This window comes from Megascapheus bottae, chromosome 16 (genome assembly GCF_031878675.1).
Source record: "Megascapheus bottae isolate mThoBot1 chromosome 16, mThoBot2.hap1, whole genome shotgun sequence".
Lineage (NCBI taxonomy): Eukaryota > Metazoa > Chordata > Mammalia > Rodentia > Geomyidae > Megascapheus > Megascapheus bottae.
In genome coordinates, this window is record NC_143524.1 from 12,146,371 (window position 1) to 12,169,483 (window position 23,113).

Genomic DNA, 23,113 nt, shown 5'->3' on the forward strand with positions numbered 1-23,113 from the left:
GTTTTATTTTTGGCTTACTTCAGCAGATAAGCCAGGAAATAGAAAGGATTATTTCTGATTAATAGCAGAAATGTTTTCAAACTCAAAACTCTGGTCTTTTAAAAGCTCTAAGGTAAATCAAGAACTAGGAACTGTTCATACAAATAAAAGTTTTTGACGAGATATGTGTGTCTATATTGAATCTTGAAGGGATGGCCTTTTTCTTTTTCTTCTTTTTTGTGGGTCATGGGGCTTGAACTTGTCTGGGCACTGTCCTTGAGCTCTTCAGCTCAAGACTACCTGCCTACTCTTTAGCTTGAGTCTTGTCCCTCAGCTCTTCAGCTCAAGACTAAGGTTACCACCCTACCCTTGAGCCAAGCCCCACTTCCCATTTTCTAGAAGTTAATTTAAGAGTCTCAGGTCCTTTTGTGACCAGGCTGGCTTTGAACTTTGATCCTCAGATTTCTGCCTCCTTGAGTAACTAGGATTACAGGCATGAGCCACCTTGTCCGAGAAGGGATGGTTTTCTAAGGGGAACTAATTATAGACCCATGCATTCCTGCATCACCAGGCCTGCCTGAATCCATGCATAATTTGCATTCAGATCTCCAGAGGTGGGAGGGCAGCCCTCAAAGACAAGGAAATTGGAACTCTTTTATCTTTTTCTTTGGTAGGTATCAAACTCAAGAACTTGCATTTGCCAGGCAAGAACTCTGCCACTGAACTACACTCCAAAGAGCAAAGAGCCAGAACTGGGTATTACTTGCTTTTTCTAGTATTAAATGTCTGAGTTATGGTGGTAAATATTAGGTAAAATATTAGGTATTACAGGGGCTGGGAGTTTGACCTAGTGGTAGAGTGCTTGCCTAGCATGCACAAAGACCCAGATTCAATTCCTTGGTACCACATACTAGAAAAGCCAGAAGTGCAGAAGTGGCGCTATGGCTCAAGTGGTACAGTGCTAGCCTTGGGCTGAAGAGCTCAGGGACAATGCCCAGACCCAGAGTTCAAGCCCCACAGCTGACCAAAAAATAATAATAAAAAAAAAAAAATCAAAGAAAAGCCAGAAGTGGTGCTGTGGCTCAAGTAGTAGAGCTCTAGCCTTGAGAAATCCCAAGGACAGTGCTCAGGCCCTGAGCTCAGTGCTCACTCCCAGGACTGGCAAAAAAAAAAAAAAAATAGAGGTGTCTTGTTGAGATTAATATTTCAAAAGTAAGATTTAGCCACAGTAAATCTTGTCCTCTAGCCATACACCAGTGATATTTCAGGAAAATGAAATGAGAAAGGAAGCAAAATTAAAATTACCCATTATAAAACATATAACCCATTACAAAATATATAACATTCTATTAGGTCAATTTTTGGCTTAAACTCCTTTGTTACTATAAAATTTATTCTGTATCAAGCAGGGACATCTTGAGTTTTTGATGTGTTTGGTGTGTGACTAGGGTTATTTTCTGCTGCCCTTGCAGAAATTTCCTTGTGGAACTTCTTCAGAACTTCCAGCTGGCCAGGTCTGATGTAAATGTGTGACCGGATCTTGGTGATGGCTTGTATAGCCTCTTCTGGGCTCCAGTTGTGCACCTGAAGTACAAAATTAGGAAATCAGCAGAGAAGGAGAGACTTTATCAATGTGTCCTTGACATATAAGTAGGTGTTGAAAGACATTTCTTTTGAGGGCTTGACCTCAGGGCCTGGGAGCTGTCCTTCAACCTTTTGCTTTTCTTGTATATGACAGTTCTGGGGCTTAAACTCTGTCTGGGCTTTTGTTCAAGGGTAGCACTACCATTTGAGCCACAACTCCACTTTTCACTTTTTTGTGGTTAGAGATAAAGAATCTCATAGGCGGGCTGGGAATGTGGCCTAGTGGTAGAGTGTGCTTGCCTAGCATGCATGAAACCCTGATTCAATTCCTTAGTACCACATGCACAGAAAAAAAAAGCTAGAAGTAGTGCTATGGCTCAAGTGTTAGAGCACTAGCCTTGAGAAAGCTCAAGGACAGCAACCAGGCTCTGATTTCAGGAAGACCCTGGTTTTGATTCCTTGGTACCACATACATAGAAAAAAGCCAGAAGGGGCTGGGAGTTTGGCCTAGTGGTTAAAGTGCTTGCCTAGCATGCACAAAGACCCGGGTTCGATTCCTTGGTACCACATACATACAAAAAAGCCGGAAGTGGTGCTGAGGCTCAAGTGGTAGAGCTCTAGCCTTGAGAAAGTCCAAGGACAGTGCTCAGGCCCTGAGCTCAAGCCCAGGACTGGCAAAAAAAAAAAAAAAAAAAAAAAAATATATATATATATATATATATATATATATATATCTGAAAAAATGTAACAGTCTGGCAGTCTGGACACTGGTGGCTCACACCTGTAATCCTAGCTACTCAGGAGGCTGAGATTTGAAGATCACAGTTAAGGCTAGTCTGGGCACAAAAAAAAAAAAGCCAGAAGTGGTGCTGAGACTCAAGTAGTAGAGCTCTAGTTTTGAGAAAGTCCAAGGACAGTGCTCAGGCCCTGAGCATAAGCCCAAGACTGGCCAAAAAAATGGAATAGTTGATGTGGCTCAGAGAGGTAGAGCACTAGCAAGTAAAAGATCTTAGGGAGCCCCATGACTGACCCTCCCCCTTCCCCCCAAAAAGGGAGCAAAAAGGGCTGGAAGTGTGGCTCAATAAGAGTACCAGCCAAGCAAGTATGTTAAAACTGGTGTACCAGCAATCTAGTCAGGCACCAGTGGCTCACACCTATAATCCTGGCAACTGGGGAGTTTCAGAGCTGACTACTGCAGTTCAAAGCCAGCCTGGGTAGGGAAGTCCATGAAACTTTCATCTCTAATTAAGCACATACGCAGACATACACACACAAAACCAGAAGTGAAGCTGCTTCTCCGTGGTACAGTGCTAAGGAAGAGTGCCCAGGCCCTGAGTTTAAGGCCCAGAACAAGAAAGTCTCCCTCCCTCACACTCCAGAAAATAAAATCCAAATATGTGCTACTCAGGAGGAAGGCTGAAATTTGAGAATCACAATTCCAAGCCAGCTTGGGCAGGGAAGTCCATGAGATTGTCATCCCCAGTTCACCATTAAAAAAGCCAGAAGTGGATCTATGGCCCAAGAGCCCCAGAACCAACACACACACATGCAAAAAAAAAAAAAAAAAAAAATCAATGAAACACTTTTGCCCAGGTCTTGGATTCAATCCCTTGCATCCTCCAAAAAGATTTTATTTATTTATTTATTTATTTTTGCCAGTCCTGTGGTTTGAACTTGGGGCCTGGGCACTGTCCCTGAGCTGCTTCTGCTCAAGGTTAGCACTCTTACCACTTGAGCCACGGCTTCACTTCTAGCTTTTTCTGTTTGGTGGTACTAAAGAATCGCATCCAGGGCTTCATGCATGCTAGCCAAGCACTCTACCACTAGGCCACATTCCCAGCCCCCAAAATAAATTTCTAGAAGCTAGACATGGTGCTGTAATTGTAACCTCAATTTTTTTTTTTTTTTTTGCCAGTCCTGGGCTTGAGCTCAGGGCTTGAGCACTGTCCTTGGACTTTCTCAAGGCTAGCACTCTACCACTTGAGTCTCAGCACCACTTCTGGCTTTTTTTTGCTGTGTATGTGGGGTACCAAGGAATCGAACCCGGGTCTTCGTGCACGCTAGGCAAGCACTCTACCACTAGGCCAAACTCCCGGCCCCCTGTAACCTCAATATTAAAGAGAAGTTTAGGTAGGATCATGAACTTGGGGACCAGCCTGGACTATATAGTGAGCTCCAGTTTCTAGGAATGAGTATATTCTAGGTAATTGTAACATTGCACAACTAGAAAAATAAATATTTTTAAAATTTAACTAGCAGAGGGCCGGGAGTTTGGCCTAGAGGTAGAGTGCTTGCCTAGCATGCACGAAGACCCATGTTCGATTCCTTGGTACCACATACATAGAAAAAAACTGGAAGTGGTGCTATGGCTCAAGTGGTAGAGCTCTAGCCTTGAGAAACTTGAGAAAGTCCAAGGACAGGGCTCAGGCCCTGAGCTCAAGTCCAGGACTGACACAAAAAAAAAAAAAAAAAAGAAATTAACTAGCAGCGTTATCTTTATGTTCTATAGTGCTCAGTGGTTTAGAATTCAATAGGGTACTACCAATTTCTAGCTTGGTGTTGTTTTTTGTTTTGTTTTGTTTTGTTTTTTGCCAGTATTGGGGCCAGAACTTCGTGCATTCTAGGCAAGCACTCTACCACTAGGCCAAATTCCAGCCCCCAGTCTTTTGAACTGCATTTTTTCAGAAGCCCTTGAGGTACTTTATCATTTACTCTTCATGGCATACTTAGGTTATACACACACCACCTTTGTGCAGCCTGGAGCCTAGTAATGGGCTGGTAGATTGTGCTAACTGGAAGTTCTGGAAATCTATAGACAAGGCCAAACCAGAGAGTTCTCTTTCTTGATATCAGATAGGCTTTACCTGAATCAGATATGCTGCTACCATCGTGGCACTTCTGGAGCGCCCGGCCTTACAATGCACGTAGACACTCTTGCCCAGCTTTTGGTATCTGAGAACAAACTGGACTCCTCTGTGGAGGTTGGCCAACGTGGGCACCCCGGTCATGTCGATTGTGCTGAGCCGCAGCTGCTCCACGCCTACTTTCTTCCACTCCTAGAACCAGGTTCACAGTATGAAAAAAAGAGAATAAAAGCAACCTGAATGTGGACGGCTCCCCAGGGCAAGGAAAGAAACAAGGAGGGTTTAGGATTTCCACCAATGTGAATCTGCTATTTCCTATTTTCTAAAAAGAAAAAAAAAATTTTTTTTTTTGATTGATCATGGGGCTTGGACTCTGGGCCCGGGTGCTGTCCCTGAGCTCTTCAGCTCACAGCCACCACCCTAGAGCTGGAGCCGCACTTCCCCTTTTCTAGTGATTAATTAATTGGAGTAAGTCTTACAGTCTTTAGTGCCCAGAATGGCTTTGAACCAGGATCTTCAGATCTCAGCCTCCTGAGTAGCTAGGATTACAGGTGTGAGCCACTGCACCTGCCTAAAAAGTACAAAATTGACTTCCTCAACAGATATGCTTACTGAATTAGAGCTATGTTTAAGGTGTAAAGCGTTCTTGGTGTGGCCTTGCCTGATGCTAGGCATGCAGTTGGCCTCTGTGTTGCAGTTAGCAGTGTTCTTCAAATCCCAGAATCTCCTGCTGTAATCTTAGCTACTCAGGAGGCTGAGATCTGAGATCTCAGTTAAAAGCCAGCCTGGGCAAGAAAGTCCATGAGATTCTTATCTCCAATTAACCCACCAGAAAACCGGAAGTAGTGCTTATCTTGAGGAAAAAGCCCAAGGACTGTGCTCAGTCCTTGAGTTCATACCCCAGGACTGGCAAAAAAAAAAAAAAAAAAGACGAAGAAAGAAAAGACCTTAGCCAAAGTGGATATGGATAACTTCATTTTTTTGCTTTAAGACTTCAGATACGTGTAACCTCTCAATAAAACCAATAATGAAATATTAAGAAAAAAGACCGGATATGCTTCAGTTAAGGGTGGCTACTCTTCATTTATTTATTTTTTGGTCAGTCACAGAGCTTGAACTTAGGGCCTGGGTGCTTATCCCCTGAGCTGTTTTGCTCAAGGCCTATGCTCTACCACTTTGAGCTCCAATGCCACTTCCTGTTAGTTGTGGTAAGTTAATTGGAGATGAGTCTCAAGGCTTTTCCTTCCGGGTTGGCATTGTACCTCAAGCCTCAGATGTCAGCCTCCTAAGTAGCTAGCATTACAGGTTGTGAGCCACTAGCAAAGCACTTGCTACTCTTCTTAATTACAACTGGAGACTTTATGACCCTGAATGGTATCAGTATTTAATCCCCATCATAAAATTAATAAACTGGAAGCAGGGCTTTGCAGCCTACATTTTATGCATCAGTTGCACCAGAAACACCTGAAGACTTGCTCAGTACTCAGATTCCTGAGTCCTGCCCTAAAGTTCCTGAGTCAGAATCTCTGGGGGCTGTGTGTAGGACTGTGCTATTTTAGCAAGGCTGCCAGATGATTCTTCACCATATTCAAATGTGTGAGCCATTGCCTTGGAGATATGATTTCTCTAGGCTAGCGGATGACACTGCTCCATCTTACAAATGTCACCGCCTCCCATGTAGACATGAAGCGTTTACTGTGGATGCCCACAATCACCTTTCTCACCACACAAGTGTGCACTTACCATTTTGACTACTGACCTTTGAGGTCTTGTGACAAAATGTGTATGGAAATCCAAGGAAAGGCTACCTGCTTTTTATTTTGTAGGTACTAGGGCTTGAACCTAGGGCCTGGACATTGCCCTGAGCACTCTGCCACTTGAGTCACAGTTCCACTTAAGGATTTTTGGTGGTTCACTGGAGACTCAAGAGATTGCTGCCTCTCAGCTGGTTTTGAACTGAGATCCTCAGATCTCAGCCTCCTGAGTAGATACAATTATAGGAGTGAGCCACAGGCACCTGGCTTTCAGTGAATAATGTAGTGACAATGTGTTGTGATAAGGGATTATCGGAAGTGCTTTTCTTAGAAGTGACAGGGCCTTGATCTTGAACACCTTTGCCAGTCCTGGGGTTTGAAATCGGGGCCTAGGCACTGTCCTTGGGCTTTCTCAAAGCTAGTGCTCTACCACTTGAGCCACAGTGCCACTTCTGCCTTTTTCTGTGTATGTGGTACCGAGGAATCGAACCCAGGGCTTCATGCATGCTAGGCAAGGTCACGTTCCTGGTCCTAAGCTTGAATTATTTTTCGTGTTCAGTGTTGAATGAATGCAAGCAAAGCACCCAAAAGTTATCTTTCAATTTTAGTTCCTGATCTTAGTGCATAAAACGGTAATCAAATGTTGTCAGTGACTACACCTCTCCAACCCTGTCACCTCCCTCCTACCCCTCACCCACACACTTTCCCAGTCTCCCTATGGTTGCCTAGGCCCAACCCAGTCTCAGGAATCCTTGGATCTAGAGACACAGGCCACTACACTTGACCTGGCTTATGACAATTTTAAAGGCCTTTCCCCTCCATCAGCAACCATTTAAGCGTTGATGGTCAGACCCTAACTCCAGAGGAGGCAAACAGGCTTGAGATACCTGCCTCTTTGCAGTTCCCCAAGACCAGGGGAAACTCCACAGGCAGTTGGGGTGCTCACCTTGGAGTTGTTGCATAGGAACCTGGTCTCATACTTCTCGTTCATGGTGATCACCCCGCGCACGTTCTCGTCCTGTACCAGCTGCCCAGGCGAAGAGGAAGAGCTGAGCCGGGCCCCCCCACCCCCCGCAGAGGCCCCCGCGGGTCCGGGGGTGGGAGCTGGGAGCCCCCTCCTCTCTCGCTCCCCGCCTCCCTGCCCCGCTTCCGGCGGGGCCGGCGCCCGGGCTCACCCTGCGCGTCAGGCTCCGCAGCGGCAGGGCTCCCAACAGCACGGTGGCATCGATGCGGTGGTACCACTCGCGGTGCGCCGGGCCACGCACGTTCCCGCGGAACACGGTGTAGAGCAGCGTCGGGTAGAAGAGCACCCGGGCCAGGCCGGCCTGGAGCCATGCGGTGGCCGCCATCCTGCCCGATCGGCCCGGGCGTGGCAGCGACGACCTGCGGGTCCCGGGCCTCGCGATCCTCGGCCGCGAACCCGAACCCGACGTCTCAGGCGATGGCGACTCGGTGGGCCCGGGTTTCGCGGACGCCCGGTCTCCGACGTCCCGGCCAGGCCCCGGGGGCCCCGGGGCGGACACCATGGCTCTGGAGGAGGGGCCTCGGGACTCGGGGGGAGGGACCTGGGGCCCCGCCCGCGAACCGAGGGCGTCCTAGGCCCGAGGCGGGGGGAGCCAGAGCGAGGGGCACCGGATCTTGGGCGGTGGCCGGTGACGCCCCTCACCCCGCCCAGGAGCTGGGCCGTGACTCCTGGAGAGCCGGACACGCGGGACCCCTGGCTACCGGGCGGGGGGAGGGGGCGGGGGGCTGTCTTCAATCCCGGGCCTCGAGGAAGGGGCGACTCTGGGCGTCCCACCCAGGGGAGAGCTGTTTTAACCAGTCACCCCCTCGGGGGCCAGCGGGGAACCAGGGCCTTGTCCTGTCCCCACGAGCCTTCAGCCCAGAGAGGCTCAGGGACAGCGTTCAGGCCTTGAGTTCAAGCCCCGGGACTGTCAAAAAGAAAAAAAAAAGTTATTGAGTGGGTTATGCTTTTGTTTACTAAATTTGTATCACGGGGATAGCCAACCATTTGGAATTTTTCTTTTTTTTTCCTGGATCGAAGGGATCGTAGGGCTTGAACTCAGTAACTGGGTGCAGTCCCTTAGCTTTTTCCTTTCTGTCTAGCATTCTTCCACTTTGAGCCACAGCTCTATTTCTGGGTTCCTGTGGTTCATTGGAGGTAAGAGTCTCAGGGACTTTCCTGCCAGGGCTAGCTTTCAGCTGTGATCCTCAGATCTCAGCCTACTGAGTAGCTAGGATTGCAGGCATGAGCGAGCCACCAGTGTCTGACTGGGAGACTCTTATCTCCAATGAACCACCACAAAAACTGGTGCTGTGGCTCAAGGGGTAGGGCAGTAGCCTTGAGCTGAAGAGCTCAGAGACAGTGCCTAAGCCTAGAGTCCAAGTGCCACGACCAACAAAAATAAAATAAATAAAAATAATTCTTTTCTTTCTATGTCTTATGAATAGATTACGATTTTTTTTTTTGCCTGTTCTGGGGCTTGAACTCAGCGCCTGGGCACTGTCCATGAGCACTTTTGCTCAAGATTAGTGCTCTGCCACTTGAGCCTCAGCACCACTTCTGGCTTTTTTCTATTTATGTGGTACCGAGGAATCGAACCTGGGTCTTTGTGCATGGTAGGCAAGCACTCTACCACTAGGCCAAACTCCTGGCCCCACTTCCACATTTTCTAAGTATGTGATACCAAGGAATCGAACCCAGAGCTTTAGATATGCTAGGCAAGCACTCTACCACTAGGCCACACTCCTGGCCTAAGATTTGTTTTTGAACACAGAGTCCTAAATTCAAATCCCAACACTACAATTTTTTTTCCAAATGTGACTAAGACTGTGGAGCCAAGTGCCTGAATAAGTGCAAAAAATCATAACATTAGGGCTGGGATGTACTTCAGTGGCAAAGTGCTTGCCTAGCAAGTGCAATGTCTTGGGTTCAATCCCCAGTACAAACAACAACAACAGCAATAAAAAGAAAAACAGTTTTTTTAAAAAATCGTAACATTGGGCTGGGAGTTTGGTCTAGTGATAGAGTGCTTGCCTAGCATGCATGAAGACCTGGGTTTGATTCCTTGATACCACATACATGGAAAAAAGCCAGAAGTGGTTCTGTGGCTCAAGTGGTAGAGCTCTAGTCTTGAGAAAACCCAAGGACAGTGTTCAGGCCCTGAGCCTAACCCCAAAACTCTCCCCCCCCCAAATGTTTTTGGCTAGGAATATCTCTTAGTGGTAGAGTACTTACCTAGCATTCACTGAGTCATAGCTTTGCTTCAGACATTTTGCTAGTTTATTGGAGATAAAAAGTCTTCTGGACTTTCCTTCCTGGGCTGGCTTTGAATCTCAATCCTCAGATCTCATCCTCCTGAGTAGCTAGGATTACAGGTATGAGCCTCCAGTGCAAGGCTTACATGCTGCTGCTGCTGACCCCTCTCTTGCCCCTCCCCTACTTCCTTCTTCTCCTCTTTCTCTTCTTCCTCCTTTCTTTGTCCTGGGGCTTGAATCTGGATTTTGGACTCTGACCTGACCCACTCTGTGCTCAAGGTTTGTGCCCTGCCACTTGAACCACAGCTTTTTCTGTTTATGTGGCACTGAGGAATTGAACCCAGGGTTTCATGCATGCTAGGCAAGCGCTCTACTGCTAAGCCACACTCCCAACCCTTATATGCCTCTTCTAATCTCACAGCAGACTGAATTCTCTTTTCAATAGTCTAGTATTTTGTTTGTGCTACTGAAATCTCCTTTTCATTCTGTCCCCATCTTTGGCCTAATAGGTGGTGGCCTTCCTTGGCAATGAGATATCAGAGTTGATACTGTACCCTGCAAGGAGTTCCTCTGCTGCAAATGGGAGCCCTTATTCAAGGAGCAGATAAAGCAGGAAAAGGATTCTGACTGACCTTGAAGAACTATCTTCAAGGCCATAAGAAAATAAGAAGGTTGGGTGTGCCAGGCATTAGTGGCTGCTGCTTGTATGTAATCCTAGCTACTTATAAGGCTGAATTGGGAGGATTTCAATTTGAAGCCAGCTTGGGCAGACAAGTCAGAGAGATTCTTTTTTTTTTTTTATCAAAATATTTTAATAAAGATTCTTTCTGACATAGATACACATACAAATGGTCATACATAACTTATTATCTGATTGGACTATTTAATATATATGTATATATCATTCTTTTTCAGAGAGATTCTTATCTACAATTAAATAGCAAAACCTCAGAGTTGGAGGTGTGACAGCCTTGAGTGAAAAAGCCAAGAGAAAGCATGAGGCCCTGAGTTCAAATTCTGGTGCAAGCAGACATAGAACTCAAACCAACAAAAACTACAGTGATGTGGTCCTTGTTTGTTTTTCCAGTCCTGGAGCCTGAATTCAGGGCCTGAGCCCTGTCCTCGGGCATTCCTCAAGGGCTAGTGCTCTACCACTTGAGCCACAGCACCACTTCTGGCTTTTTTCTGTGTGTGTGGTACGGAGGAATTGAACCCAGGTCTTAATGCGTGCTAGGCAAGCATTCTACCAGTAGGCCAAACTCCTGGCCTAGAACCTTTTCTTTTTTTTTTTTAAGACTGGCTCTCGGGCTTGATTTCAGGGTCCAGGAGTTAATCTATAGCTTCTTTACTCAAGGCTAGTGCTCTACTAATTGAGCCACAAGTCCACTTCTGACATTTTGGTAGTCAATAGCAAGAGAACTTTCCTGCCCAGGCTAAGAACTGTGATTTTCAGACCTCAGCCCCGGGAGTAGCTAGGATTAGAGGGAGGAGCCACAGGGTGCCCGCTGACCCCTGGGATTTTAAAACTCCTCAGGATCTCTTTAAAGGCTTTAACCTTGGCTTTTTGGTTTCTTAATCTTTTTCTAGGAAAAGTAGGTCAGAGCTGGGAGATCAGTCTCTAACAGAATCCTGAAAGACCTTCTTCCCAGCCTCGCAGGTTGTGCATGCAACCTGGGGAACCACCGTGCTAGAAGGCACTCTGAAAGCTTGCAGCAGCCTGGAAGAGAGACAGCCTGGATGCTGAGGCTGTGTGCCTCATGTCCAACGTTGGCCAACCACCACATTCACTGTTCATCCAATGTGGGGGGGAGGGGAGGGGGTCATGGGGCTTGAACTCGGCCTGGGCGCTGTCCCTGAGCTCTGCAGCTCAAGGCTACCACCCTACCTTTGAGCCAAGCCCCACTTCTGGTTTTCTAGAGGTTAATCCGAGGTAAGGGTCTCAGGTCCTTTTGTGCCAGGGCTGGCTTTGAACCACGATCCTCAGATCTCAGCCTCCTGAGTAGCTAGGATGACAAGTGGGAGCCACCGCGCCCGGCCAATCTTTTTTGTTTGTTTGTTTAGAGTAGGGGCACCATCCATGCCCAGCAGGGAGTGTTTGACCCCCAGGGTCATCCAGAGCTTCGTTCTAACCCAGAACTTGAAGATTCGCCAGTCAGGAACGAGCTCTGAGACAAAGGGCTGCGCCCCTGCGGCTCCAGGAGCCGAGGGCTCCGCCCGCGGTCCCCAGGGTTTTGGCGCGGCCGCAATTCCACCGGCTAAGTGCAGGGGGCGCTGCGACGCCGGTGCTCCGCCCTCGCCCCTCCCGCCGCGCTCGGCCCGGCTCGGGCTCGGCCTGGTAAGAAGGGCGGCGCCGCGGTGGTACGTTCCTCCCGGCTGCTCTCCTCCAGCCTCCTCCCTTCTCCTCCCCCGCCCTCCCCGCCAGTGGTAGGTGCCGGAAGTGCCGCCATTTTGGAGGGTTCTGCTCAGGCGGCAGCAGCAGCGGCGGCGGCGGCGGCGGCGGCGGCGGCGGCGGCGGCAGCGGCGGCGGCGGGACGCGGAGGCTTCCCTCGGGATTTCGCCTCAGCAGCGAGGCGGCGGCGGCGGCGGCGGCGGCGGAAGCGGCGGCGGCGGTGGTAGCGGCGGCGGCTGCGGAAGCGCAGACAGCAGCTGAGGCGGCGGCAGGCTCAGGTGCAGCCGCTGGTGAGTGCGGCGGCGGCGGCGGCGGCCGTAGGATAACGGGCCGCTTGGGCGGGAGGACCGGCCGGCTGGCAGGGAAGCCGGCCTGAGGGTGGGAGGGACGGACGGACGGACGACAGGGAGGCTGGAGGGGAGGCGCCGCGGGGCGGGTCCGATTCGGCCGGCGCGGGTCACCGGGCCCCCCTTTGCGGGCGCGGTCGCTTCTGGGTTTCCCGGGTTCCTTGAGGCAAGCCCCCCGCGTGTCGGGGCCCTTGGCACCCCGGGTGTCTTCGCGCTCTCGGGGCGCGCGGCCCCCTACCCCGCCCAGCGCCCAGGGAGACCCGCCCTCCTCGTGGCCCGAGCCCCGGGTCTCCGCGCCCTTGGCCTTCAGCCTCCGGGAGCGGATTGCTCCGTGGCCCTGCCCCGGGGTGGGGATTGAGGGGCCGCCCTGACCTCCTTCTGACCGTCGTAGGGGGGCCCAGGCCGTCCGCCCCGGACGTCGCTCACCGGACCGGGTCGTCCCACGTGTCTTCGGGGGAGGGTGCCCCGGGATCCCCCGCCCCGGGGGGTGGGGTGGTCACTGGCCTTTTTGGAACCTGAAGAGCCGAGCTCCCCCACCCCCGCCGCCCCCCACCTCAGTTACTGCTCGGGATCCGCTAGCGCCTGGGCTCGCCCTGCCCGCCCTCCCCTCCCGCCCCCGTCTGGTACTCACCGAGTCATGGCCTGGTGTCTGGGCTGGGATCTCACCCCGGGAGCACGGAGAGCACATTGAAAGCTCTGTGTCGTAGTGCTCCCCGACAACTGGAGGTCGTGTTAATTTTCTAAGACCAGTTCATGGCACACAGGACTCTTAGGAGCTTCTCGTTCCCGTACGTGGCGGAGGTGACATTTATTTTTTTTAATTTTTGGTCTGTTTTCAGCAAAAATGGAACCTAGTCCGATTCGCTGTCTCACTAGTCCGCAAACAGTATGAACGTTTGTTACTGTCGAGTTAAAAGGTTTTAACAGTTTTTTAAAGAGCACTTGTGTAATATAATGTCTGCAGAGTTGGGAAAGCAAATACCCGAAGAGTCCTTTTACAGGAATTATACCTTTAAATGGTCGGCTCGCTGTCTTTGATTCTCTGAATTGGGAGAGGCTTTAATTGCGTTTTTTCACCTTTGCCACAGGTGAAACATGCTTAAGTTTCCTCCCTAAATCTTCAGTGATAGTGAAGATTTCTAGAGAAACACTCAGGGCTCTCTGTGTTTTAGCATTAGCAAGTCTCTGCTATGTATAAAGAGCTGCTAGAGCGATGGTTCTCCCCCGGTCAGGTTTTATAAGCTAGCTTTGCTTACCCAGTGTGTGATTTCTGATCATGACTTACCCAAGAGTGAAGTCATACTGTTGGCAAACTAAAGCTGGAGCTTTCAGCTGTTGCTTTAACCAAGAAGCTTAGGGTTCCCCTAGTGGTTCCCCCCTCTGGACTGTCCACCACCTGTTTCCATTAAGAGTGGTCTTTGGTCTTAAAGTGTAGGCCTCTATTTCGCTAATCATTCATTCTCTTGTTTTTCTTCTAAGAGAGTAGTGCAGGCTTAATTAAAATCCATTAGCAATAGGACTATTGCTCCTGGACTGCCTTTTCTAGTGTTTTCACTTTTTTTTTTTTGCCAGTCCTGGGCTTGAGCTCAGGGCCTGAGCACTGTCCTTGGACTTTCTCAAGGCTAGAGCTCTACCACTTGAGCTTCAGCACCACTTCCAGCTTTTTTTCTATGTATGTGGTACGGAGGAATCCAACCTGGGTCTTCATGCATGCTAGGCAAGCACTCCACCACTAGGCCAAATTCCCCCCCCCCCTTTTTTTTTTTTTTTTAAGAAATTGAAGCCCTCAGGACTTAAAATGAGATCTGTTTTGTTTATTTTTAGTGCTTGTCCTGGGACTTAAACTCAGAGCCTGGTTGGGCTCAAGACTAGCACTCTACCACTTGAGCAACAGGTTTTTGGTGATTAATTGGAGATAAGAACTCAGGGAGTTCCTTCCTTTGGGTGGCTTTTTTTTTTTTTTTGAGCCGGTGTGGGGCTTGAACTCTGGGCCTTGGGCCAGCGCTCTACGATTTTGAGCCACAGCACCACCTCTGGTCTTTTGTTTTTAATTGGAGATAAGTATTTCAGGAACTTTTCCTGCTTGTCCTAGCTCCAGTCTCCATCTTCAGATCTCAACCTTCTAATAGCTGATACTACAGCTCACTAGTGTGAACCATCAGTGTTTGGTCCTAAAGCTTCATTTCTAACTTGAAATTTAATTGTCACTGCCTGTCTCTGAATGTGTACAGCATTTAAAAAATAGGAAGAAGCATATGTTGTAGTGTGTGCCTGTAATCCCAGAGCTCAGGAAGCTAAATAGGAGGATCTAAAGTTTGAAGCCAACCTGAACTATGTTGGGAGACCTTTGTTTACAAACGAAACAATATGCTTGAATTGTGGCTTAGTGGTAGAGTGCTTTCTCAGCTTGCACCAAGCTCTAGGTTTGATTCCTCAGTATCACATACACATAAAAGGCCTGAAGTGGTGCTGTGGCTTAAGTGGCAGAGCACTAGCCTTGTGCAAAAGTGCTCAAGAACAATGCATAGGCTCAAGTCCCAGAATTGAAGAACAAATCAAATCAGTATTAAGAGAACAAGGATTAGCAAACTTCTCCCTTGGCTTTATAGCAATATGATTAGAATATATATAGTTATTTATGTAGGGGCTTGGGTCTTGAACTCAGGATCTGGGCACTGTCTCTGCACTTTTCTTTGTTCCAAGATAGTTTTACCACTACAAGCCATATCCCCACTTATGGTTTTCTGGAGGTTAATTGGAGATGACTTCTTTTTTTTTTTTTTTGCCAGTCCTGTGGCTTGCACTCGGCCTGAACACTGTCCTTGGGCTTTTTCCTCAAGGCTAGCACTTTGCCACTTGAGCCATAGCATCATTTCTGGCTTTTTCTATGTATGTGGTACTGAGGAATTGAACCTGGGTCTTTGTGCATGCTAGGCAAGCACTCTACCACTAGACCAAACTCCCAGCCAAGTCTCATAGACTTTCTACCTGAGGCTGGCTTCAAACTATGATCCTCAGATCTCAGCCTCTTTAGTAGCTAAGATTATAGGCATGTGCCATCAGCACCTGGCCAGAACTTTTTAATTTTACTTATTTTTTAATTAATTTTGCCAGTCACTTAGGGCGTGGGCACTGTCCTTGAGCTTTCTCAATGTTAGTGCTCTACCTCTGAGCTATAGTGCTCCTTCCGCTTTTTCTCTGTATATGGTACTGAGGAATCGAACCCAGAACTTTGTGCATGCTAGGCAAGCACTCTACCACTAGGCCACACTCTGGGTCTTCTTTCTTTCTTTCTTTCTTTCTTTCTTTCTTTCTTTCTTTCTTTCTTTCTTTCTTTCGAACAACAGCTTGGCAGTTTTATTGAATACATGAGCAGACTATCAGACAAGCAGAAAGGTAGAGAGAGGGAGAATGAATGAATGAATGAATTCATTTATTTATTTATTGGTGGATCATGGAGCCTGAACTCTAGGTCTGGGTGCTGTCTCTAAGCTCTTCAGCTCAAGGCTAGTGCTCTACCACTTTGAGCCACAACACTTTCTGGCTTTCTGGTAGTTAATTGGAGATAAAAGTCTCCATGGTTTTTTGTGCTTTGACCATGATCCTTAGATCTCAGTTTCCTGAGTAGTAGCTAGGATTATAGGTGTGAGCCGCTAGCGCCTAGCTGAGTCTTTTTTTTTTTTTTTTTTTTGCCAGTCCCTAGACTTAGGCTCAGGGTCTGAGCACTGTCCTTGGGTTTTCTCAAGGCTAGATCTCTACCACTTAAACCACAGCATCACTTCTGGCTTTTTTCTATGTATGTGGTACTGAGGAATGAAACTTGGGGCTTCATGCTTGCTAGTCAAACATTCCACCACTAGGCCAAACTCCTATCCTCCAGCCGAACTTTTTAATTTTAATAACAACATACACACACACACACACACACACACACACACACACACACACACACTTCTCAGTTGTGGGGCTTGAATTTAGGGCCTGGATACTGTCCCTGAGCTTCTTTGCTCAAGGCTAGTGCTCTTCCAATGTGAGCCACAGTGCTACTTGCAGTGTTTTGGTAGTTAACTGGAGATAAGTCTCAGGGACTTTCCTGCCTGGGTTGGCTTTGAACTGTGATCCTCATATCTCAGCATCCTGAGTAGCTAGCATAAGCTAGCTATGTGAGCTATCAGCTCCTGGCTTTCTACTGGTTAATTGGAGTCTCATAGATGTGAGGCCGGGAGTTTTTCCTAGTGGTTGCCTAGCATGCACAGAGACCCATGTTTGACTCCTTGGCATCATATAAACAGAAAGGGCCAGAAGTGGTGCTGTGGCTGAAGTGTAGAGTTCTAGCATTGAGAATGCCCAAGGACAGTGTTCAGACCTATGCTCCAGGACTGACCAAAAAAAAAAAGTTACAGATGTTCTTGTCTAACCTCAGTCCTTCTGTCTCAGCCTCCTGAGTGACTAGGATTATAGGTATAAGCTACTAGTTCCTGGCTGTAATATCTCATATTTGCAGTAATTAATCCATCTAGTCTCACAAAAATTTAGTCTGTGAGAAAGTGCGTGCGCGCCCTCTACTCCTGAGGTTTGACCTCAGGGCCTAGGTACTGTCCCCTGAGCTTTTTTGCTCAAGGCTAGCCTTCTGCCACTTGAGCCATAGTTCCACTTCAAACTTTTTTTGGTAGTTTATTGGATTTAAGAGTCCCTTGGACTTTCCTGAATGGGCTGGCTTTGAACCCTGATCCTCAGACTTCAGCTGCCCAAGCAGGAAGGATTACAGGTGTGCATCATTTGTACCTAGCACATGTTCTAGCTAGGTGGCTTTCTTCAAGGTTGTAATATTAGGAGTGTGGCCTAGTGGTAGAGTGCTTGCCTAGCATACAGGAAGCCCTAGGTTTGATTCTTTGGTACCACATACACAGAAAAAGCTGCAAGTGGTGCTGTGGCTCAAGTGGTAGAGCACTAGCTTTGAGAAAGTTTAAGGAAAGTGCCCAATGTCCTGAGTTCAAGCCCTAGGACTGTTAAAAAAAAATTGTAATATTGGGGCCGGGAGTTTGGCCTAGTGGTTAAAGTGCTTGCCTAGCACGCATGAAGACCCGGGTTCGATTCCTCGGCACCACATACGTACAAAAAAGCCGGAAGTGGTGCTGAGGCTCAAGTGGTAGAGCTCTAGCCTTGAGAAAGTCCAAGGACAGTGCTCAGGCCCTGAGCTCAAGCCCAGGACTGGTAAAAAAAAAAAAAATTGTAATATTAACTACTTAGGAAGCAGATAATAGAGAATTGGGGTTCAAGCCCAGCCTATGACAACAAAGAAAGTTTATAAAATGCACTTGGTCAGTCATTGGCTGTGGTAGCACACAATCCTGTCATTCCAGGACTTCTGGGAAATACAAATAGGGTTGCAATTTTGGTCAGCATGGCCATAATGTGAGACCTTACCTCAAAAAATACCCCCCAAAAACTCAGAATTGGCAGAGGGATTCAAGTGGTAGAGCTCCTGCCTAGTAAGTGAGAGGCCTTCAGGACAACCCTTAATACTACCAAAAAATGCTCTCTAAAGATTTATTTTTTACAAATTATTTTTTGTAACAATTGGAAATGAAATATATCTTGGAAGTCCAAGATTTTCAGAAATATAATTTGAATCAGAAATTAACTTTGGAGGCCAGGAGTTTGGCCTAGTGGTAGAGTGCTTGCTTAGCATGCACTAAGACCCAGGTTTGATTCCTCGGTACCACATACATAAAAAAAAGCTGGAAGTGATGCTGAGGCTCAAGTGGTAGAGCTATAGCCTTGAGAAAGTCCAAGGACAGAGCTCAGGCCCTGAGTTCAAGACCCACAACTGGCAAAAAAAAAAAAAATTGTAGCTTTTCTGAACTTAATTTCTGACAGATCCCTAAGTGGATAATATAGTTAGATGATTCTAACTATACCTAGATGCCTTTTGTTGTTGTTGGTGGTGGTGGTGGTCGTGGTCTGGTCGTGGTTGTGGTGGTCATGGGGGTTGAACTCTGGACCTGGGCACTGTCCTTGTGCTCTTCAACTCAAAGCTAGTGCCCTACCCCTGGGCCTCAGTGTTGTACCTGAACTCATCAACTCTAGGCCACTGCCCTATCCTTGAGCCAAGTTCCACTTTCCCTTTTCTAGTGATTAATTGAAGATAAGAGCCTTACAGTCTTTAGTGCCTAAGCTGGCTTTGAACCTCAACCCTCAGATCTCAGCCTCCTGAGTAGCTAGGATTAAAGGCGTGAGCCACCTCATCTGGTTTATACCTAGATACTTTGTAGAATGCTATGGCTCACAAAAGTGACCAAAAGGTAAATGAAATGCAAATAATTTTTGGTAAAAATCTGAGAAATTAGACATTTATAATTGAGAGTAGAATCCTTAAGATGGAAACTTGTACCTAGATCTCATGGCTCACACCTTGTAATCCTAGCTACCAAGAGCATGAAACTGGAAGATAATAGTTGGAAGCTATCCTAGGCAAAAAAATTCACTAAGTAACCAACAGGTCTGGGGTTGTGGCTCTGCAGGTAGAGTGCCAGACTAGCAGTGGGAGGCTCTTGAGTTTAAGCCCTAATACTACCAAAAAAAAAAATAAAAGAAATTTGTGATTTTAATAGTGAATGGATTTTTCTTAATAATAGCCTGGGAAATAAAGCTCTGACAACTCAGTACATTGAATTTAGAAATTGGTATTACTGTGACCATAACATTTCTGGATCCGGAATTGTAATGTCAGAATTAAGTGAGTTAACTTATGCTGGGCACTGAACAGGGTCTTACCCATCTTTTATAGTAAGCAAATTGCCTGTATCATGGATCAGTAATGTACTAATGCAGTTCAACGAAGTAAAATAAGTAACAGGTAAAATGCAATAGTGCCACACATAGCCAGGAGCTACATAGCCAGGAGCTACTAAGTAAGTGGTCCCTTCATTTCTACCCTTTGGATGTGGGTTTTCTTCTAAATTTTCTTGGGTCAGGACTTAAGATTGTTTTGAACAACCCAATTCATACATGTGAGATGTTTTGCTTAAGGCCTTTTGCCCATAGAATCTTTTAGAGCTCGTTGTGCCTTGTGGTATGCTTGCAATTAATGGGTTTTCTAGATTTCATTTTCACCATCTCTACTTCATGTGAAAGCCTGTTTATGTGAAATTTCTATGTTTACAGAAAATGGAAAAAATGAATGAGTGTGTAAAGGCTATTTAGATCTCTTTTTAGCTTATTTAGGTTGTAAGGGATGAGGACTCGTGTTTATGTGTGTGGGTATATCTACTGGGGCTTCAACTCAGGGTCTCTTGCTTTTTCTACTCAAGATTGGTGCCCTGCCACTTGAAAGAATCTTCTTATCTTTGTGGGTCATGGGGCTTGAACTCCACCTAGGTGCTGTGCATGAGCATTGTCCTGAGCTGTTCAGCTCAAGGCCACTGCTCTACCCTTGAGCCAAGCCCCGCTTCCCTTGTCTAGAAGTTAATTGGAGATAAGTCTCAGGTCCTTTTGTGCCTGGGCTGGCTTTGAACCTTGATCCTCAGATCTCAGCCTCCTGAGTAGCTAGGATTATAGGCATGAGCCACCATGCTTCTGGCTTCTTTTCTTTTCTTTCCAGTCCTGGGGCTTGAACTCATTTTGTCACTGTCCTTGGACAGTTTTTGCTCAAAGATAGCATCTGCTACTTGAACCATAGTGTCACTTCTGGCTCGGGTGGGTAAACACTACCACCAGGCTACACTCCCAGCTCTTTTCCTTTCTATTTGGCTTGTTTTGGGGGGGCAGTGGGAGGTGGGTACAGGCTCTTGCTGCATAGCCCCATCCTGGCCTCTAACTCAAGATACTCTTGCCTCAGTTTTCCTAATGCTGGGATTATAGTTTGAGCTGCCTGGATTTTTTTTTTTTTTTTTTGCCTGTCCCAGGGCTTGAACTCAGGGTACTGTCCTTGGGTTTTCTGAAGGCTAACACTCTACCACTTGAGTCACAGCATCACTTCTGGCTTTTTCTATGTATATGGTACTGAGGAATCGATCCCAGGGTTTTATGCATGCCAGGCAAATACTCTACTACTAGGCCACACTCCCCAGCCAGGCCCTTTTTTTCTCTTTAACACCAGAAATGAATCTCATAAAAATGGAAAAGTATACCAAAACCAGATCTCTTCTTTTCCTTGAAGGATTAAGAAGACTGACTAAAGGAGAATTAAGTTTATTTCAGGTATCTAAATTTATTATTTTAGTAATTAGAAGCTTTTTTGTGGGGCCAGTCCTGGAGCTTGAACTCAAGATCTGGGCACTGTCCCTGAGCTTCATCTTTGCTCAAGGCCAGCAATCTACCACTTGAGCCACAGAGCCACTTCTGGCTTTTTATGTTTATGTGGTACTCAGGAAACAAACTCAGGGCTTCATTCATGCTAGACAAGCACTGTACCACTGAGCTATTCCCCCCCCCCCCTTTTTTTCCCCAATCCTGGGGCTTGAATTCAGGGTCTGGGCATTGTACCTGAGCTTCTTTTGCTATAGGTAGTACTGTATTACTTGAGCCACAGTGCCACTTGGTTCTTTTCTGTTTATATGGTACTGAGGAATGGAACCCAGGGTTTTAGTGCATGCTAGGCAAGCACTGTACCACTAAGCCACATTCCCAGCCCCCTATTTTGGCTTCTAACATGTTGATTTTTTCTTTCCCTCCACTTAGAATGTGAAGCAGCATATGTGAAGAGGAATGGTGAGTTTTAGCTTAGTGGTTGCAGTGAAATTGAAGAGATCTGACCTCAGTTGATTTGAATGTGCCACTTTTGGGATGTTGTCAGGTGTTCTTCAGTCTGCTTTAACAAATGGAATTGAGTAATTTCATTTTTCCTCTCAAGCTGTCTGTTGAAACCTTATTTTTGAGGGAGAATGACTTTTGCTTGAGTGTTACTCAAATGAAGTTTTTTTTGTTTCCAGAATGCTTAATGTTGTACTTTTAATTTTGAAGTTTTCTTTTATATAACATTGTAACTTTTTAGCTAAAAGATTTTCTAAATTAGAAACTGTCACCATTTTCTCTTTGTTCTTTTACCTTTGTTTCCTGTGAGAGTGAAGCAAGCTTTTGCAATGACTGTAGGAATCTGTGATATTTAGTGATAATGTGAGGTTTAACTAGTAGTCTGTGGAGTAGTAGACTTATTTTTTTCTTTTTGAGCCAGTATTATTTGGACATGTGTTAAGTTCATGTTGGTTTTTGTTCTGTACAGATAATTCACTGTAAGACTTCTCCCAGTTCCTTTGTGCTTGCAGGCTTTTGTATGTGGGAAGCATTCTTTTCCGTGCCAAGGTTCTTTCCCCACCAGTCACCTAGTGAATTTTGTCAAGGTGATGCTGCTAACTTACCATTAAGTTGTGTGGGATAATGCTAGTAAGAAGCGCCTATGCTATTTATTGGCCTCTGTCCTGATTGTGAGGGCTATCTTAACTATTTTCAGGGGCGAACCTGGAGTAAAAGATGTCAGAGTGGTGTGACAACCTAAAATGTTTAACTATTTGACATTTGTCAGTTAGCTTATGATTACAGTATGATGAAGCAGTTTGCCACTGTGGTGAAATAGTCATTTTAAGTTCAGGAGTGTTCTTTTAACTCCTACCTGCTCATGATTCAATTTCTATTTGTCACCACTAACCTATTTATTTATTTATTTACTTATTTATTTATTGCTATTCCTTGGGCTTGAACTTGGGCTTTGGCACTGTCCCTGAACTACTTTTGCTCAAGGCTAGTGACAGCACCACTTCTAGCTTTTTCTTTATATGTGGTACCGAGGAATTTGTTCTGCTAGGCAAGTACTCTACCACTAGGCCACACTCCCGGCCCAATTTTAGGCTTTTTGAAGGATAGAGATTGTCTTTTTTTTTTTTTTTTTTTTTGCCAGTCCTGGGCTTAGGCTCAGGGCCTGAGCACTATCCTTGGGTTTTTCTCAAGTCTAGTGCTCTACCACTTGATCCACAGGACCACTTCTGGCTTTTTTCTATGTATGTGGTGCTAAGGAATCGAACCTGGGTCTTCGTGCATGCTAGGCAAGCAGTCTTACCACTACACTAGGCCAAACTTCTGGCCCCAGAGATTGTATTTTTTTTTTGGCCAGTCCTGACTCAGGGCCCAGAAACTGACGATGGCTTTTCTTCAAAGCTAGTGCTCTAACAATTGAGCCACAGTATCACTTCCGGCTTTTTCCTGTGTATGTGGTATCGAGCACAGAGATTCATGCGTAGTAGGCAAATACTCTACTACAAGGCCATGCTACTGGCCCAGAAACTGTTTGTGTTTAGTATATTATATACTTTCTTTGTTAGAGGTATTTAGGGCACATATTCTATTCTAGTTATACTCACCACCAGCTTATTGGACTAGGTGGTGGGCACCTTGGCACCATCTGGGGAAATCAGATTCTTCTATGAATTAAGAAGTTGGAACTAAGATTCAAGTCCTTAAGGAACAGATGGGTCACTTGAATTTAGAGAACTCAGGACACACAAAATCAGATGACATACTCTGGCTGGCTTTCTTTCTTTCTTTCTTGGCTTGGACTCAGGGCTCAGGCTCTGTCACTGAGCTTCTTTTGTTCAAGATTAGCACTCTATCACTAGACCCACAGTGCACTACTTTTGACTTTTTCTGTGTATGAACCCAGGGCTTCATGCACAGTAGGCAAGCACTGTATATCTCCAGCCCTTTAGTATCTTTTCAGTTCAAGGCTCTACACCTGCTAGACAGATCTGTTGCTGAGCCATACCTCTGTCCTTTTTTGCACTGGTTATTTTTGGATAGGGTCTCTTTAGTGCACTTGGCAATTTTGGTTTCATATGGTAAATATGATAGGCTCACCAGGCATGGTAGCTCAAGCCTGCGATCCATTGCTACACAAGGGGCTGAGATTTGAGGGTCACAGTTCAAAGCCATCCAGGGCACATCTAG

At 46.6% G+C, this 23,113-nt stretch overlaps 2 protein-coding genes across 9 annotated transcripts in view; one reads left to right on the forward strand and one right to left on the reverse strand.

Annotated features, from left to right (window-relative positions):
• Positions 1-1,337: 1,337 nt before the first annotated feature.
• On the reverse strand, positions 1,338-7,724 carry Ptpmt1 (protein tyrosine phosphatase mitochondrial 1). Its single transcript, XM_090347704.1, has 4 exons — positions 7,357-7,724; positions 7,128-7,208; positions 4,428-4,619; positions 1,338-1,563 (listed from the first exon to the last, which is right to left on the reverse strand). The coding sequence occupies exons 1-4, from the start codon at positions 7,705-7,707 to the stop codon at positions 1,381-1,383; spliced, it is 807 nt and encodes a 268-aa protein (XP_090203830.1). The 5' UTR covers positions 7,708-7,724; the 3' UTR covers positions 1,338-1,380.
• Positions 7,725-12,036: 4,312 nt separating this feature from the next.
• The window catches only part of Celf1 (CUGBP Elav-like family member 1), a 79,937-nt gene continuing 68,860 nt past the window's right edge, over positions 12,037-23,113 (forward strand). For all 8 annotated transcript variants that reach the window (XM_090347707.1, XM_090347708.1, XM_090347709.1 and 5 more), the window contains exon 1: positions 12,037-12,118. The gene's annotated coding sequence lies outside the window, so the exon portion shown is untranslated. The remainder of the gene's footprint in view (positions 12,119-23,113) is intronic.